The sequence below is a fragment of the Chanodichthys erythropterus genome, chromosome 16 (assembly GCF_024489055.1).
Source record: "Chanodichthys erythropterus isolate Z2021 chromosome 16, ASM2448905v1, whole genome shotgun sequence".
In the NCBI taxonomy this organism is placed as follows: domain Eukaryota; kingdom Metazoa; phylum Chordata; class Actinopteri; order Cypriniformes; family Xenocyprididae; genus Chanodichthys; species Chanodichthys erythropterus.
Genome location: NC_090236.1, coordinates 30,878,730 through 30,893,968, shown reverse-complemented (window position 1 = coordinate 30,893,968; position 15,239 = coordinate 30,878,730). Strand labels below are relative to the sequence as shown.

Genomic DNA, 15,239 nt, shown 5'->3' with positions numbered 1-15,239 from the left:
TCAGTGATTATGTTAATGTTTCCAACAAACATTCACAAACAACATTGCAAAGTTTTGTGTTTGGAACAGCTCTCGACCTGTGGTTTGAAGCATAGTTTCTTGTTAGTGTGACACATTTCGGATTTACTGACTTTCCGCAGCTTCCAGATGTGATTGCAAATTACCCCAAAATGAAATTTCTGTCATTAGGTATTCACCCTTATGTCGTTCCAAACCCGTAAGACTTTCGTTCATCTTCGGAACATAAATTAAAGGTGCCTTAGAATCCAAATTTGAATTTACATCGGCATAGTTAAATAACAAGAGTTCAGTACATGGAAAAGACATACATTAAGTTTCAAACCCCATTGCTTCCTCCTTCTTATGTAAATCTCATTTGTTTAAAAGACTTCCGGAAAACACGCGGATCTCAACATAACACCGACTGTTACGTAAGAGTCGGAATTCATTAATATGTATGACCCCAATATTTGCAAATATGAATAACTAACATGATCCATGATAACATGATATTTTTAGTGATATTTGTAAATTGTCTTTCTAAATGTTTCGTTAGCATGTTGCTAATGTACTGTTAAATGTGGTTAAAGTTACCATCGTTTCTTACTGTATTCACGGAGACAAGAGCCGTCGCTATTTTCATTTTTAAACACTTGCAGTCTGTATAATTCATAAACACAACTTCATTCTTTATAAATCTCTCCAACAGTGTAGCATTAGCTGTTAGCCACAGAGCATAGCCTCAAACTCATTGAGAATCAATGTAAACATCAAAATAAATACTTTACTCACATAATTGGAAGCATGCATGCAGCATGCATGACGAACATCTTGTAAAGATCCATTTGAGGGTTATATTAGCTGTGTGAACTTTGTAAATGCACTGTAATATAGTCGAGAGCTTGTGTGGCAGGGAGCAGGCGAATTAAAGGGGCGGCGCTGCCAAAATCAGTGTGTAGTTAATGATACCCCAAAATAGGCAGTTAAAAAAATTTATTTAAAAAAATCTATGGGGTATTTTGAGCTGAAACTTCACAGACACATTCAGGAGACACCTTAGACTTATATTACATCTTGTGAAAAAGCATTCTTTGGCACCTTTAAGATATTTTTTAATAAATACAAGGGTTTCTTAACCACACATAGGCAGCAATGTCACTGCACCTTTCAAGGCCCAGAAAGGTAGTAAAGACATTGTTAAAATAGTCCATGTGACTACAGTGGTTCAAGCTTAATGTTATGAAGCGTCAAGAATACTTTTTGTGCGCAAAAACAAATAAAAAATAATGACTTTATTCAACAATTTCTTCTCTTACCTGTCATTCTCCTATGCTTCTGTGTTCTACGTTAGAATGCCGACTCAGTATTGGCCGACGCTGTACACATAAGCAACAGCAACACATGCGTGTGATGCTGAAGCAGGAACTGACCAATAATGAGTCGGCGTTCTGTTTTAGAACCCGTCTACAATGTAAACAGTATTGGAGAATGACAGGTAAGAGAAATTGTTGAATAAAGTCGTTATTCGGTACAGCTCGCTTGGAACCTCAAACAAGGTGGTACCATGCAGTAGAAAAGCGCCAATTGATCAGTGGGTCTTCCGTGATGATTTAGCTACTACAATGATGATGATAAATTTTATTAATCCCCTAGGGGAAATTTACAATTGTCTACAATGATTTAGATTTATCACTACAATGGTCAAGCAAGTTTGCCTGCAGATATAAATGTTTGCTTGTGCAGGTTACAGACTAACATTGCCTACCTAAATCTAGTTAAAATCATCTTGGATGCTTTAAAACCAGTATTTTTTTTCCAGCAGGGACAATAGTCATTGTATCAGACACTTTAGATTTTGTTTTGGCTCCTCTAATTGCTTTTACCACCAACAATGCTGTACAAAACAACTGCTCTTCATAGCTGCAGTTGCTATTAAGAAAGGTTTATTGTAATTACACAGATAAAGTAATGCCGCGACACACCTCTCTATAGTGAGTCCATGTTTTGTTTGATTTTCGAGGGGTCTCTGTTACTGGCATAATACTTTGTGAGAACAAGTTTGAATGAGGGAAAAAGGAGTGTCACACTTTAATCCCTCTGAAAGCATTTACAAGATCAAAGTCGTCCTCTTTGTTTTTCCTGCCTCACTGCTCATCACAATAGGATTAGTTCTCCAGCTCTCCACTGGATTCCGTCCAGAAGACTAATCTAACAAGAGACTATTAAGAGTTCAGAGCACAATAATGCACAGCCTTCACAAAGAGGACAGATTGTCTTGCAAATAGAAAAAGACATTTCGATATTTACTGTGTCAAGTAAAGTCAAACTTCTGGAGGTGTGTTACGGTGAATTCCAAAGCAGAAGTCTCCCATTTGCAGGTGTTTCCATGTTTTGCAGTTTTTGTAATCTGTAAATGTTCTTTTTCCCCCACTCTTTGCGCATCAATCGTGCCCCCTTCTAGACCATCGAGAACTGCGTGTGCATCCTGCGGAACCTGTCGTACAGGTTGGCCGCAGAGACGTCTCAGGGGCAGCAGATGGGATCGGAGGAACTGGACGGGGTTCTGTGCACCGATGCCAGCGGGAAGGATGCGGAGAGCTCCGGCTGCTGGGGCAAGAAGAAAAAGAAAAAGAAGAGCCACGATCAGGTGGGCCGGGGGTTTTTATCCCTGCAGCTGCTGGCAATTAGCATCACTTAGCAGCATTCGCGTACGGGTCGCCTGCGTCGACACTCGTCCTCCTCCAGTGGATAATTACGTATTTTCCAGGCTGATTTCATTTAGTTTCTGAAAACAGATGAAGATAGGGGCATCGGGAGTGTTTGTTCAGCATTTGCATGGGATGAATAGTGAGGTAAAAGGTGGCATTACTTTGCATTGTGGCTTTTAAATAACTAAATTGTCCGTGAGTCATCAGTTCCTTTAACAACGATGCAAATGCACATCTGGCTGTGTGACAGTTTGCCCTGACTATTCAATTACTCTGTATCCTAAACAACTAGTGAGCTTTATCTTTGAATATTTCACAAATACACAACAAAGTATGTTATTTCCCTTTACCATGGCCACTTTAATTATCTTGGAGTGTCTTGTAAATACTGTAGTGTATGAATAATCATTCCGTACAATGGTATGATCATCTAATTAGCAACAGTGCATATGTCACATTGAGCTGTTGTGCTAAAGCAGGCAATATAAAGTCAGTTGAGTCTGGCTTATAACATTCCCTAGTCCTGTTTCCCCCTCTTTTCCTCATCATTTCCTGATGCCTCTGTACTGTCTTTATAAATAAAAGTGGACAAAAATAAAATCGCATCTGGCACTTTCCATGAATAGGGTACAATTTGGTGTCCCATTACAATTTGGCACAAATCCCATGGCACAAACCCCCTCCATCCTCTTTAAATTTAGATTTTTGGCCTGTTTCATCTCCACTGCATCTAGCAATTAAAATACAACAGTGTCATAATTTTTGCTAAATTGATATTCAGTTCATTGTTGTAAAAATACCGTTCAAAAGCTTGGGGTAATTTATTTATTTATTTATTTATTTTTGAAAAAGAATACTTTTATTCAGCAAGGATGCATTAAATTGATCAAAAGTGACAGAAAAAGTGACAGTCTTTACTATTTCAAATAAATGCCATTATTTTGAACTTTCTATTCAACACAGAATGCGATGTATCATAGTTTCCACAAAAATGTTAAGCAGCACACATTAATAATAAGAAGAAATGTTTCTTGAGCAGCAAATCAGCATATTAGAATGATTTCTGAAGTATGGAAGGGGATAAAATGTTGAGAATAAAGTAATTAAATTACAAGAAAAAAGTAGTTAAATTACGAGAACAAATTTGTTAAATTACAAGAAAAAACTCGTTAAATTTTGAGAAAAAAGTCTAGATAAAATGTTGAGAATAAAGTCATTAAATTAGGAGATAAAAGTCATTAAATTACGAGAACAAATTCGTTAAATTATGAGAAAAATGTTGTTAAATTTCGAGAAAAAAGTCGAGATAAAATGTTGAGAATAAAATTATGAGAAAAAAGTCATATTTTAATGAATTTGTTCTCATAATTTAACAAATTTGTTCTCGTAATTTAACGAGTTTTATCTCATAATTTAATGAGTTTATTCTCAACATTTTATCTCGACTTTTTTCTCGAAATTTAACGACATTTTTCTCATAATTTAACAAATTTGTTCTTGTAATTTAACTACTTTTTTCTCGTAATTTAATTACTTTATTCTCAACATTTATCTTGACTTTTTTCTCGAAATTTAACAAGTTTTTTTCTCATAATTTAACAAGTTTATTCTTAACATTTTATCTCGATGTTTTTCTTGAAATTTAACAAGTTTTTTCCTCGTAATTTAATGTTTATTCTCAACATTTTATCTCAACCTTTTTCTCAAAATTTAACAAGTTTTTTCTCGTAATTTAACATTCTGACATCAAAGAAATAAAGCACATTTTAAAATATTATGACATAGTAGTTATTTTAAATTATAATAATATTTCATAACATTACTGTTTTTACTAATTTTAGTTTAAATAAATGCAGCCACTGTAAACTTTTGAACTGTAGTGTTAACTATTATTTAATAAGTATTATTTGTTTTAATTACAAAAATGTCATTTTTAAGTTTTGTCCCACTGTTTGTGCTCAACCTCTTCTAACCAACCTTTGGTCCCAAGTTAGCGAGTCCCTTCCGAGTGGCATTAATAAAATTAGAAACTGTGTTACTCTTTCTGGTATAAAGTTTTTTTTTTCCCATTTAAGTTTTTCTATTCAGTTGGTTTATTTAATATTCATTGCTAGAAAATAAAATCACAAAGCTCAGATTTAAAGGGTTAGTTCACCCAAAATGAAAATTATCTCATAATTTACTCATCCTCAGGCCATTCTAGGTATATATGACATTCTTCTTTCAGTCAAACACAATGAGAGTTATATTAAAAAAAATATTCTGGCTCTTCCAAGCTTTATAATGGGGGTGAACAGTAACTGAGATTTTGAAGCCCAAAAATTGCATCCATCCATCATAAAAATAAATCCATACGGCTCCAGGGGGTTAATAAAGGCCTTCTGAAGTGAAGCAAGAAAAATATCCATATTTATAACTTTATAGACTATTTGGTTTGACTGAAATAAGAAATTCATTTACACCTGGGATGGCTTGAGGGTGTGTAAATTATGGAATAATTTTCATTTTTGGGTGAACTAACCCTTTATGGGTAAACTTTATTCGGACATGTGTCAAATATTGTTAAAAGGTTTGCATAACTGCAACTTAATTTAAAGTTGATGATCAATATTTTCTGGAGGTTGAGCACCTCCTTTCTCTGACCATTCTTCTTTAGTCCAGGCTCTATTTTGTACAGGTTTCTGTACATGATGCCTTTCTCAGTAGCACCACTTACAGATATTTTGTCTTGTGTAATGACACTCGCTCTGTCTCTGCTTTCAGTGGGATGGTGTTGGGCCTTTCCCAGACTCCAGTGACCCTCCAAAGGGACTACAGATGCTGTGGCACCCGTCCATAGTGAAACCATACCTCACTCTGCTGTCTGAGTGCTCGAACCCGGACACACTGGAGGGAGCGGCTGGGGCTCTACAGAACCTGGCAGCGGGTAGCTGGAAGGTAGGCCCCACCTTAAAACCTGTGAGTAACCCTGCACCTGAAGAGCCACGAACCAACCAGACTGGCTCTGGCACACACCACCATTATAACTGACACAAATACACATTCATTCTTCAGTTTGTCAAGGTCATGGAGTTCTACAAACAGCAAACTTTCAGAACATGGGGAACTTTATCAAAAACAAAGTCTCTTTTGAGAGTACACAACCAATGTATGATAGCTTCAAACTCACATGGATACAATGTAAGAAAAGAGCTGAATTCTCATTCAAAGTGTATTCTTGCAATCTTCTGTTGTCCTCATTTTCTGCTCATTTTTTACAGAAAAGGGAACAACAAACAGTGATGTGACATTACAATCCACTTTATGGCACATTACATGCAAAGCTCACACAAATCTCATTTGTTTCTGTTCAGTTGATGTATTGATAATCATTTTGCGGGACCCTTTTGTTCATTCGCTGTGCCTGTAGTGGTCGGTGTACATCCGTGCTGCGGTTCGGAAAGAGAAAGGGCTGCCCATTCTGGTGGAGTTGCTGAGAATAGACAATGACCGGGTGGTGTGTGCCGTGGCCACAGCTCTCCGAAACATGGCCCTTGATGTCAGGAACAAGGAGCTCATAGGTAGGTTCAGGACATGGAAGTGTATTTGCCTCAAGCTAACATTTTCTCTTTGACTCCAGTAGAGCCGAATGCCGCAGAGGTACGTGTACCCCTCAATTACTTGAAAGGCAGAGGCCTTTCAAGATCTATTTCTTTTTGTGTGCAAGTGTGTGTGTTTGTTATGTGTGTATCAGTGTAGCATTTCTAGTCAGGTACTGCAGCGAGGCGAGGTGGCATTGTTTGAAAGGCTGCTCACGACACTAACAGACTATTGATCTTTTTAATAGTTTGTGTATTCTGATGGGCCCCCGTGTCTCCATGGCAACCGCTCACACTCTTTCAGTCTGGTCTCAGCCCTGCTTGAGTTCGAAGGCATGCGAATCTCTTTTGGAATATAGGGCAAGAGGAACGGCATAAAACTGTACAAATGTCGAGACGTCGGCACTCTCTGAATACTGATCCTGTGGGTTCTTTGTGGATAGAGTTGTTGAAATCAGTGATGAAGCGGGCAAAGCTGCAAGTGCACATGGGAACCTTTCTTTCATGTAACTTCAATGCATACCGGTTGAAAGCAGTTTTGTAGTGCAGGTTGTTGCTTAGAGAATTAGCTTTCCATTGGGAATGGGTATTTCGCGGTCACGTTAAGTGTAAGCGTGCTGAGGGATATCGGGCGCTTTGGCATTTCCAGTGCTGCAGTTGTTGAAGCCTTGAGGTTCAGCGCATTTAAAGTGCTTCTCATGCCCACGGTAGCATCTGAATCCAAAAATCTACATCTCTGAAAAGGCCTCTGGTTGCTTACCTCTTCCCTGACTTTTCTTTTCTGTTCATCTCATCCACGCAACTCAAAGGCAAGTATGCCATGAGGGATCTGGTCCATCGGCTACCGGGGGGCAACAATAACAACAGCACCGGCACCGGCGGCAGCAAGAGCATGTCCGATGACACCATTACAGCGATCTGCTGCGCTCTGCATGAAGTCATCACCAAGAACATGGAGAACACCAAGGCCCTTCGTGATGCCGGCGGCATCGAGAAACTCATCGGCATTGCCCGCAGCAAAGGAGACAAGTTAGTATCTTGGTGTTCTGTAAAATGTTCACGATCAGTTAGAGTGTGTAGACAAAACCAGATTTTACCCTATTATTTCCTGTAGAATTAGGCATATTTATCTTTGGAACACAAATATGTGTATATGACTTGTCCATAGTCAACGTGACTGCAGTGGTTCAACCTTAATTTTATGACGCGACGAGAATGCTTCTTGTGCGCAAAAAAGATAAACCTATTCATCTCCTCAGCATTTACTGTAGATGTTATTGTATTTATCATTCCCATTAGAGTTTTGGTACATTTGAAGACAACATCATTAAAGAAATTTATGCACAAGTTGTGTTGAACTCGAATACATTTTTACTGAGATATTTATAATCTATGTCTAGCCAGCAGATGACTATGCTGTTTGTTTATATTGCTGAGAATGTACTTTCTATAAAGTTTCTTTATTGTAATACAGGGCTTATTAAGTTAGTTTGCTCTAACTGCAAAAATAATGAAGCAATCCATTATATTAGTAGCCAAAGAAATGGATAAGAAACTGAATATTCACTAGCATTTTCTCTTCTATGTTTCCCTGCAGACACACACCGAAGGTGGTGAAAGCAGCATCTCAAGTCCTTAACAGTATGTGGCAGTACAGAGATTTGCGAAGCCTCTATAAGAAGGTAATGAATTCTGAAGACCTTGCTATTCTCAAATCTATTACATTTGCACCTATATACTTTTGAATGGGCATCAGTGGAGAAAGAGGCTTTTTGTTGCCAAATGGTGTAGTTATAGCTTCTAACAGCAAGTGCAAACTGGCCCATTCTGACCCCTTTGATTTATCTAAATTATTTTAAAAGAATTCTATTTTGCATGAAAATCTATGGAAGCTTGTTTCTGCCACTGAATAAAAAATAAAAAAGTTAATTGTGACTTTTTCTCAGAATTGTGAGTTTTATATCTCGCAATTCTGACTTTATAATAGGGCTGCACAACGATTAATCGCAATCTGATAATCTGTTATGTAATATATGTGTGTGTTCTGTGTATAATAATTATGTATATATAAATACATGCACATACATGTATATATTTAAGAAAAAATATATATATAAAATATTTATATGTAATATAAAATATATATAAATATGTATATTTATACATGTATATATTTCTTAAATTTATACATGTATGTGCATGTATTTATATATACATAATTATTATACAGAACACACATATATTACGTAACACAGACATTTATTTTGCAAACGATTAATCGCGATTAATCGTTGTGCAGCTCTACTTTATAACACGTAATTGTGACTTTATATTTCAATTCTGACTTTATAACATGCAATTGTGAGTTATAATGTCAGAACTTGCAATTCTGAGAAAAAAGGTTTTTTTTCTTCTCAGAATTGGACTTTATAACTTGTAATTTATATCTCACAATTCTGAGAAAAGAAGTCAGAATTGCAAATTTATAATTCACAACTGTGAGAAAAAATTCTGACCTTATTTATCGCAATTGTGAGTTTATATCTTGCAATTCCTGCATTATAACTCGCAATTTCAAGTTTATATCTTGCAATTCTGACATTTTTTTAGAATAATGAGATATAAACTTGCAATTGCAAGTTGTAATGCCAGAATATAAAGTCGCAAATTACATTTTTTATTTTTTATTTAGTGGCAGAAACAAGCTTCCATAAAAATCTGCATTACAAATGTATGAAATTTTTGTGTTTTTTTTTTTTTTTCTATCCATGTATGCATGTATACCTGTAACCAGGAGGTTTTGATGAGTGTTGTTTCAGGATGAATAAATGTTCCTCTTTCTTTTTATGACAGGACGGCTATTCTCAGTATCACTTCATTGGCTCCTCATCTACAATTGAGAGAGACAGACAACGACCTTATTCCTCCTCTCGCACTCCATCTATCTCTCCTGTGCGGACTTCGCCCAATAATCGATCAGGTGAGAGCCGTTCCACTTTCCTCAATTTTGACAAGTGATTTCATTGATATTTCCTTTGCACTCTATCATCAACATCTTTATCTCCTTGTCAGAAGTAGATCAGAGGAATTGAAAAGTACAGTACTTGGGATGATCAAAAGTGGGTGTATGAACAGCTAGTTAACTAATCAGTGTGTAATAGGATGGTTTACAAACTGAAAACACCAAGGTTTCGAGACACATGGAACTATTAACTAACCACAATGCACGAGGTGCTCAAAGCTTCTAAAACAAATTGACCTCACTAATCAGCTAGTCATTTGTTGGAGAATTAGCCAACTAGTCGTTCATCGTGACTAATCCCAAAGTAGTACAATTAACAGGACAAAAAAATGTGGCAGGTGTCATGATCAGGGTACATCCTGATATTTGTCCATTTCTAACTGAAGGCAAGACAGAGAATACAGTACTGTCTGTCAGGGCGCCGTGCATATCCTAATTACACAGAAGAGTCTGTTCTGCTTAATTAATGCGCTTTGTTTAGCAGGCACTGTCTGTTCTCTAGTTGTTTCATATATCAAAGTTTATTTAGTAGATTCTGCTTTTGTACTCATTTTATGTTTAATAGTGCTGCCTGCATCATCACCAGTCTGTGAGAAATCTTTAATCAAAATGCTCATTATGTTTATTCAAATGTAGACCAAGGGCAACCTGAATATTAAGTGCTCATAATGTCCTCGCATATCATGGGACAAACAAAGAGGGGGCAAATTTATTCTACTTACTGCTCGGGAGGGTGTGGTGGGGAAATATCCCAAATGAGAATCTCACACCTTTTAAATTGTGCAAGTTGTAATTCTCAGGGAACTGAAAATCAGTACATTTGCAAGTAAAATGGCCATCCAGAGGAGTAGACTGTGTACCGACTGACAAAGTCACGCTGAAAAGAGCAAGAGCACAGAATCTGCCCTCAAAAGCCGATTCATTAACACCCAAATAATTAAATGATGGCACATAAGTAACTCTTCTGATATAATGAAATGCTTTTGTTGTAAATGAATCTTTTCTTTTAACAACTGAGGACATTATTGGGTGGTTTCTTCAACTGTGGGCACTTGTAAATCCCAAGGGTTTTATTAAGACTTAACAGATTTAATTTTACTTTTTGTTATAGTGTATGAAAGTCACATTAAAACTCTGAAAACTTTATTATTATTATTATTTGATACTTTTCAAATGCATTTTATGTATAAACATTAGTTTTACCCTTGCCTGACTTTAAAACTATATGAAAAACTATGGAAGTAAATTAATGCCAAATGTTTTTGAAATAAAAAGCTTGTTGAATTGCTCTAACTGAAAAAAAAAAAATGCATTACATTAGCTGTACTTGCATTTAGATGCACTGTATTTTTAAGGCTTGCATTTTTATGGGATGAAATTCAACACAGTCGTATATTTAAGCTGTGAATATTTCAATTAAAAATATTTCACACACATTTTCATTATCAAAAATTAAATAATTCATATTCACATTTCAAATTTCACTTCCAAGATATTTATTCTGTTTAAAAATACAACCTATAAAATTCGACTAGCAATTTTCAGTCCATTTTATTTCACTTTACAAATTCGCTTCCACAAATTCAGTGGCTCAAATTCGACAGAAAATTCAACATTTCACATCCGGGAACTGCAGGAAGAGCAGTAGAGTGCCGATGCATCATCTCTATCTGCTGTTAGTCTTCTTCACCAGCAGGTGCCGCTAGCGGCTGTTTAGGAAGACCAAAGCAACGCTAGTAAGTCATTCATTCATAAAAACGGATTTACAGAATTAGAGCAAGCGGTAAGTGAATGTGTGATGATTATCAGGGCCAGTATAAATGCAGAAAAGCTGATAAAGACACAAAAGCTGCATTTATGTTTAATTCAGTGTCTTTACGCTTACTTTCCCAGTGTAGCTACAGTTTTCTCTACAGTGAACAAGATAACGTTATTGCCCGATGCTGGTGTACAGATCAAACGTTAAATCTGAGATAGACATATATTTCTCTCTGTTGTTTAGTTTCCTTAACTTTGTATCGCAGCGCTGTGTTGTAATACTAGGGCTTCCCTCATCCGTCATAGCTGCCATCAGGACATATAAACTCTTAACACAGCTTAATGGACTCGTACAGTGATATAAAAGACCAAACTCGCACCTCATTTGTGATGTAGGTTAGACTATATAGGCTCCAAGAAAGCAGATACTGGCATAAAGTTGATTTGACGCTGAACGTTTGATTATGATATTCGCAAATTTAGGGACCGTCTCTAAAGTTACGACATTCTGTATTCACGTTTCTACCTTCTACCAAACTCTTGTAGACACACATGCACATATACATATTCAAACACACCTCACTCAAAGTACATGCATATATACTATTTCTTTTTTTTTTTTTTACACGTTCATCACACAATTTTTTTTTTACTTTGTTCATTTTTTATTTTACCTGATCATAGATTATCCTCCTTATACAAATTTTAAATTATTTAAATTTAGAAATAAAATTAACTAAGTAGAACTAATTGTGTGATGAATGTGTAAAAAAAAGAAAAAGTATATGTGCATGTACTTTGAGTTGAGTGTGTTTGAATATGTGTGTGTGTGTGTGTGTGTGTGTGTGTGTGTGTGTGTGTGTGTGTGTGTGTGTGTGAGAGAGAGAGAGAGAGAGAGAGAGAAGGGTGCATCACTCTTCGACCTGGCACCTATAGATGAACACTTCACAGGTAGTTTTGGTGATTGTAAATCATTCTCATCAAATGCTATTGAGCTTTAAATTATGGCATTTTTTTGTATGATCCAATACAGTAGTGAAATACATAGCAATCTTTACATATTACTTGACAGTTTATTTGGAACCACTTTACAGTAAGGTTCATAATGTATTAACTAATGTGAACTATCCATGAGCAACACATTTGTTGTTGTATTTGTTAATCTTTGTTAACGTTAATAAAAATACAGCAGTTCATTGTTCATGTTACTTCACTGTGCATTAACTAAAGTTGACAAATACAACTCTTGATTTTAATAATGTATTAGTAAATGCTGGAATTAACATTAACAAAGATTAGTAAGTGCTGTAGAAGTGCAGTTCATTGTTCGTTCATATCAACTATTTAATATAAAGTGTTACCTTTTATTTTAATAAACATCAAAAATCTAAAAGGTTTGCATTATACCTGACAGCTAGATGAACAATTTACAGTTGGTTTTGTGACTGTCATTCTCTTTAAATGCTATTGAAGGTAGAAACGTGAATACATGATGTTGTAACTTTAGAGACAGTCCCTAAATTTGCGAATATCATAATTAAACGTTCAGCGTCAAATCAACTTAATGCCAGTATCTGCTTTCTTGGAGCCTATATAGTCTAACTTACATCACAAATGAGGTGCGAGTTTGGTCTTTTATATCACTGTACGAGTCCATTAAGCTGTGTTAAGAGTTTTATATGTCCTGATGGCAGCTATGACGGATGAGGGAAGCCCTAGTATTACAACACAGCGCTGCGATATAAAGTTAAGGAAACTAAACAACAGAGAGAAATATATGTCTATCTCAGATTTAACGTTTGATCTGTACACCAGCATCGGGCAATAACGTTATCTTGTTCACTGGAGAGAAAGCTGTAGCTACACTGGGAAAGTAAGCGTAAATACACTGAATTAAACATAAATGCAGCTTTTGTGTCTTTATCAGCTTTTCTGCATTTATACTGGCCCTGATAATCATCACACATTCACTTACCACTTGCTCCATTTCTGTAAATCTGTTTTTATGAATGAATGATGACTTACTAGCCGTTGCTCGTCTTTGTAAACAGCCGCTAGCGGCACCTGCTGGTGAAGAAGACCAACAGCAGATAGAGATGATGCATCGGCACTCTACTGCTCTTCCTGCAGTTCCCGGATGTGAAATGTTGAATTTTCTGCCGAATTTGAGCCACTGAATTTGTGGAAGCGAATTTGTAAAGCGAAATAAAATGGACTGAAAATTGCTAGTTGAATTTTATAGGTTGTATTTTTAAACAGAATGAATATTTTGGAAGTGAAATCTAAAAGGTGAATATGAATTATTGAATTTTTAATAATGAAAATGTGTGTGAAATATTTTTAATTGAAATATTCACAGCCTAAATATACGACCATGTTGAATTTCAGCCCATAAAAATGCAAGCCTTAAAAATACAGTGCATCTAAATGCAAGTACAGCTAATGTAATGCATATTTTTTTCAAATAGTGCAATTCATCAAGCTTTTTATTTCAAAAACATTTGGCATTATTTTACTTCCATAAAAAACCATCACAAAAATACAATGTTACATAACATTATTGGGTGAATTATAGCAATTTTACTGAAATTACGGCAGTTATGTTGTATTTTACGTTGTCACATTTCCTCTGCAACAAATGTATGTATTTATAATGTAATGTCATTAAACTGTGATTTGTGTTTTCACTTTGAATGTTTATTAAGTTAATATTATATTTGAAGTTAATCACTTTTATAAAGTGTTGTAATGAAGTTTTACCTTGTATAAATCACATATCCTGACAGAAAGCTTTCCTAAACACAAAAGTGACACGAAAGGTGAAACAAATTATTGCCCAAGGAACGAGTGAGCAGCCCAGACAAAACCAATCAATTACCTGACCAATTCCATTTAGCAATTAGGAGCAGAGCACTGACACTTGTTTGCCTCAAAAGGCAACAAGAGAATTGCTTCATTACAGCAAATGAGTTTTTTATGTAAAATAAAAGATCCCTTGATGGAATGAGATCTTATTGTACTTTCAAATGCATCAAGACACTTTCGTCTGAACAAACAGGCTGTTTTCCCCCTCACTCATTGTTGGTTGTCTTGCCATGTTTTTTTAGCAAGTGCCCCCACCTCACCTCGAGAAATGATGAGCTTGAAGGAGAGGAAGACAGACTATGAGACAACTGGAACCAATTCTGGTTACCATGGAAACAAGGGCGAGCACACCTCCAGAAAAGATGCGATGGCAGGTAAGGCCGCAGTTCGGAGTCGTTCAGCGGGAGGTTAAAGCTTCCTTATAACCGCCATCAAATGACTGACAGAGTCGACAATGATTTTCAAACAAACCATCAAGTATACCATAAACAAAGGTAGTGAATTACACCTGAGTGCTGTAATTAGTATAAGTAACAGTGTAACACTTTCATTTCACAGAAAGATGTCTGAAATCTCACCCTTGCATCTTGGTGTGAAGTCCTTTACTTCAACAAAAGTCATGAATTGCAATTCATATATCTGCACACCTGTTTTAGGCAGACATTTTCTGCACCTGTAGAAAAAGTCAAAGTACCTACCAGTCCTCTGAGAATCTTTATAATTCACTGTCTTTGCAGCTCAAATCTCAAGTGGAACATCTACACTGTTCAGAGGTGCTTACATGTCTCCTGGTGATGACATCAAACATAACCAGGTGAGGTCACCACACATCACACAGTGTTGTAATATGTAGCTCATACTGATATTTTGGTAATGCATTACAATAAGGTCTCATTACTTAACGTTAGTTCAACTAATAATGAGCAATACATTGGTTACAGTATTTACTCATCTTTGCTAACATTATTTTAAGGTGATGTAGTTACACGTTACTACATGTACTTACTATGGTAATAACAGTAAATTATAAGTACTGTAACTAATCCTAAACCAAACCCTAACCATAACCCTACGGTAAGTGCATGTAGTTAATTCTACTCAGTACTTGAGTAAGTACAATGTAACTATGTCACCTTCAAATAAAGTGTAACCACAACTTTTGATTTTAGTGTATTAGTAAATATTGAAATGAACAATAACTAAGATACATTTTTAGTTCATGTAAACTAATATGTAGTTAACTAATGTTAAGAAATGGAACTTTACTGTAATGTTTTACTGAAAAAATCTCTCTATATATCATTATTT

At 35.9% G+C, this 15,239-nt stretch overlaps 1 protein-coding gene across 3 annotated transcripts in view; it reads left to right on the top strand.

Annotated features, from left to right (window-relative positions):
- The window catches only part of ctnnd2b (catenin (cadherin-associated protein), delta 2b), an 89,644-nt gene that overhangs the window by 69,707 nt on the left and 4,698 nt on the right, over window positions 1-15,239 (top strand). For all 3 annotated transcript variants that reach the window (XM_067362157.1, XM_067362156.1, XM_067362158.1), the window contains 8 exons: window positions 2,462-2,647; window positions 5,472-5,666; window positions 6,118-6,268; window positions 7,096-7,315; window positions 7,884-7,968; window positions 9,140-9,266; window positions 14,174-14,305; window positions 14,669-14,745. In XM_067362157.1, coding sequence (XP_067218258.1) covers window positions 2,462-2,647; window positions 5,472-5,666; window positions 6,118-6,268; window positions 7,096-7,315; window positions 7,884-7,968; window positions 9,140-9,266; window positions 14,174-14,305; window positions 14,669-14,745 — 1,173 coding nt within the window. The remainder of the gene's footprint in view (window positions 1-2,461; window positions 2,648-5,471; window positions 5,667-6,117; window positions 6,269-7,095; window positions 7,316-7,883; window positions 7,969-9,139; window positions 9,267-14,173; window positions 14,306-14,668; window positions 14,746-15,239) is intronic.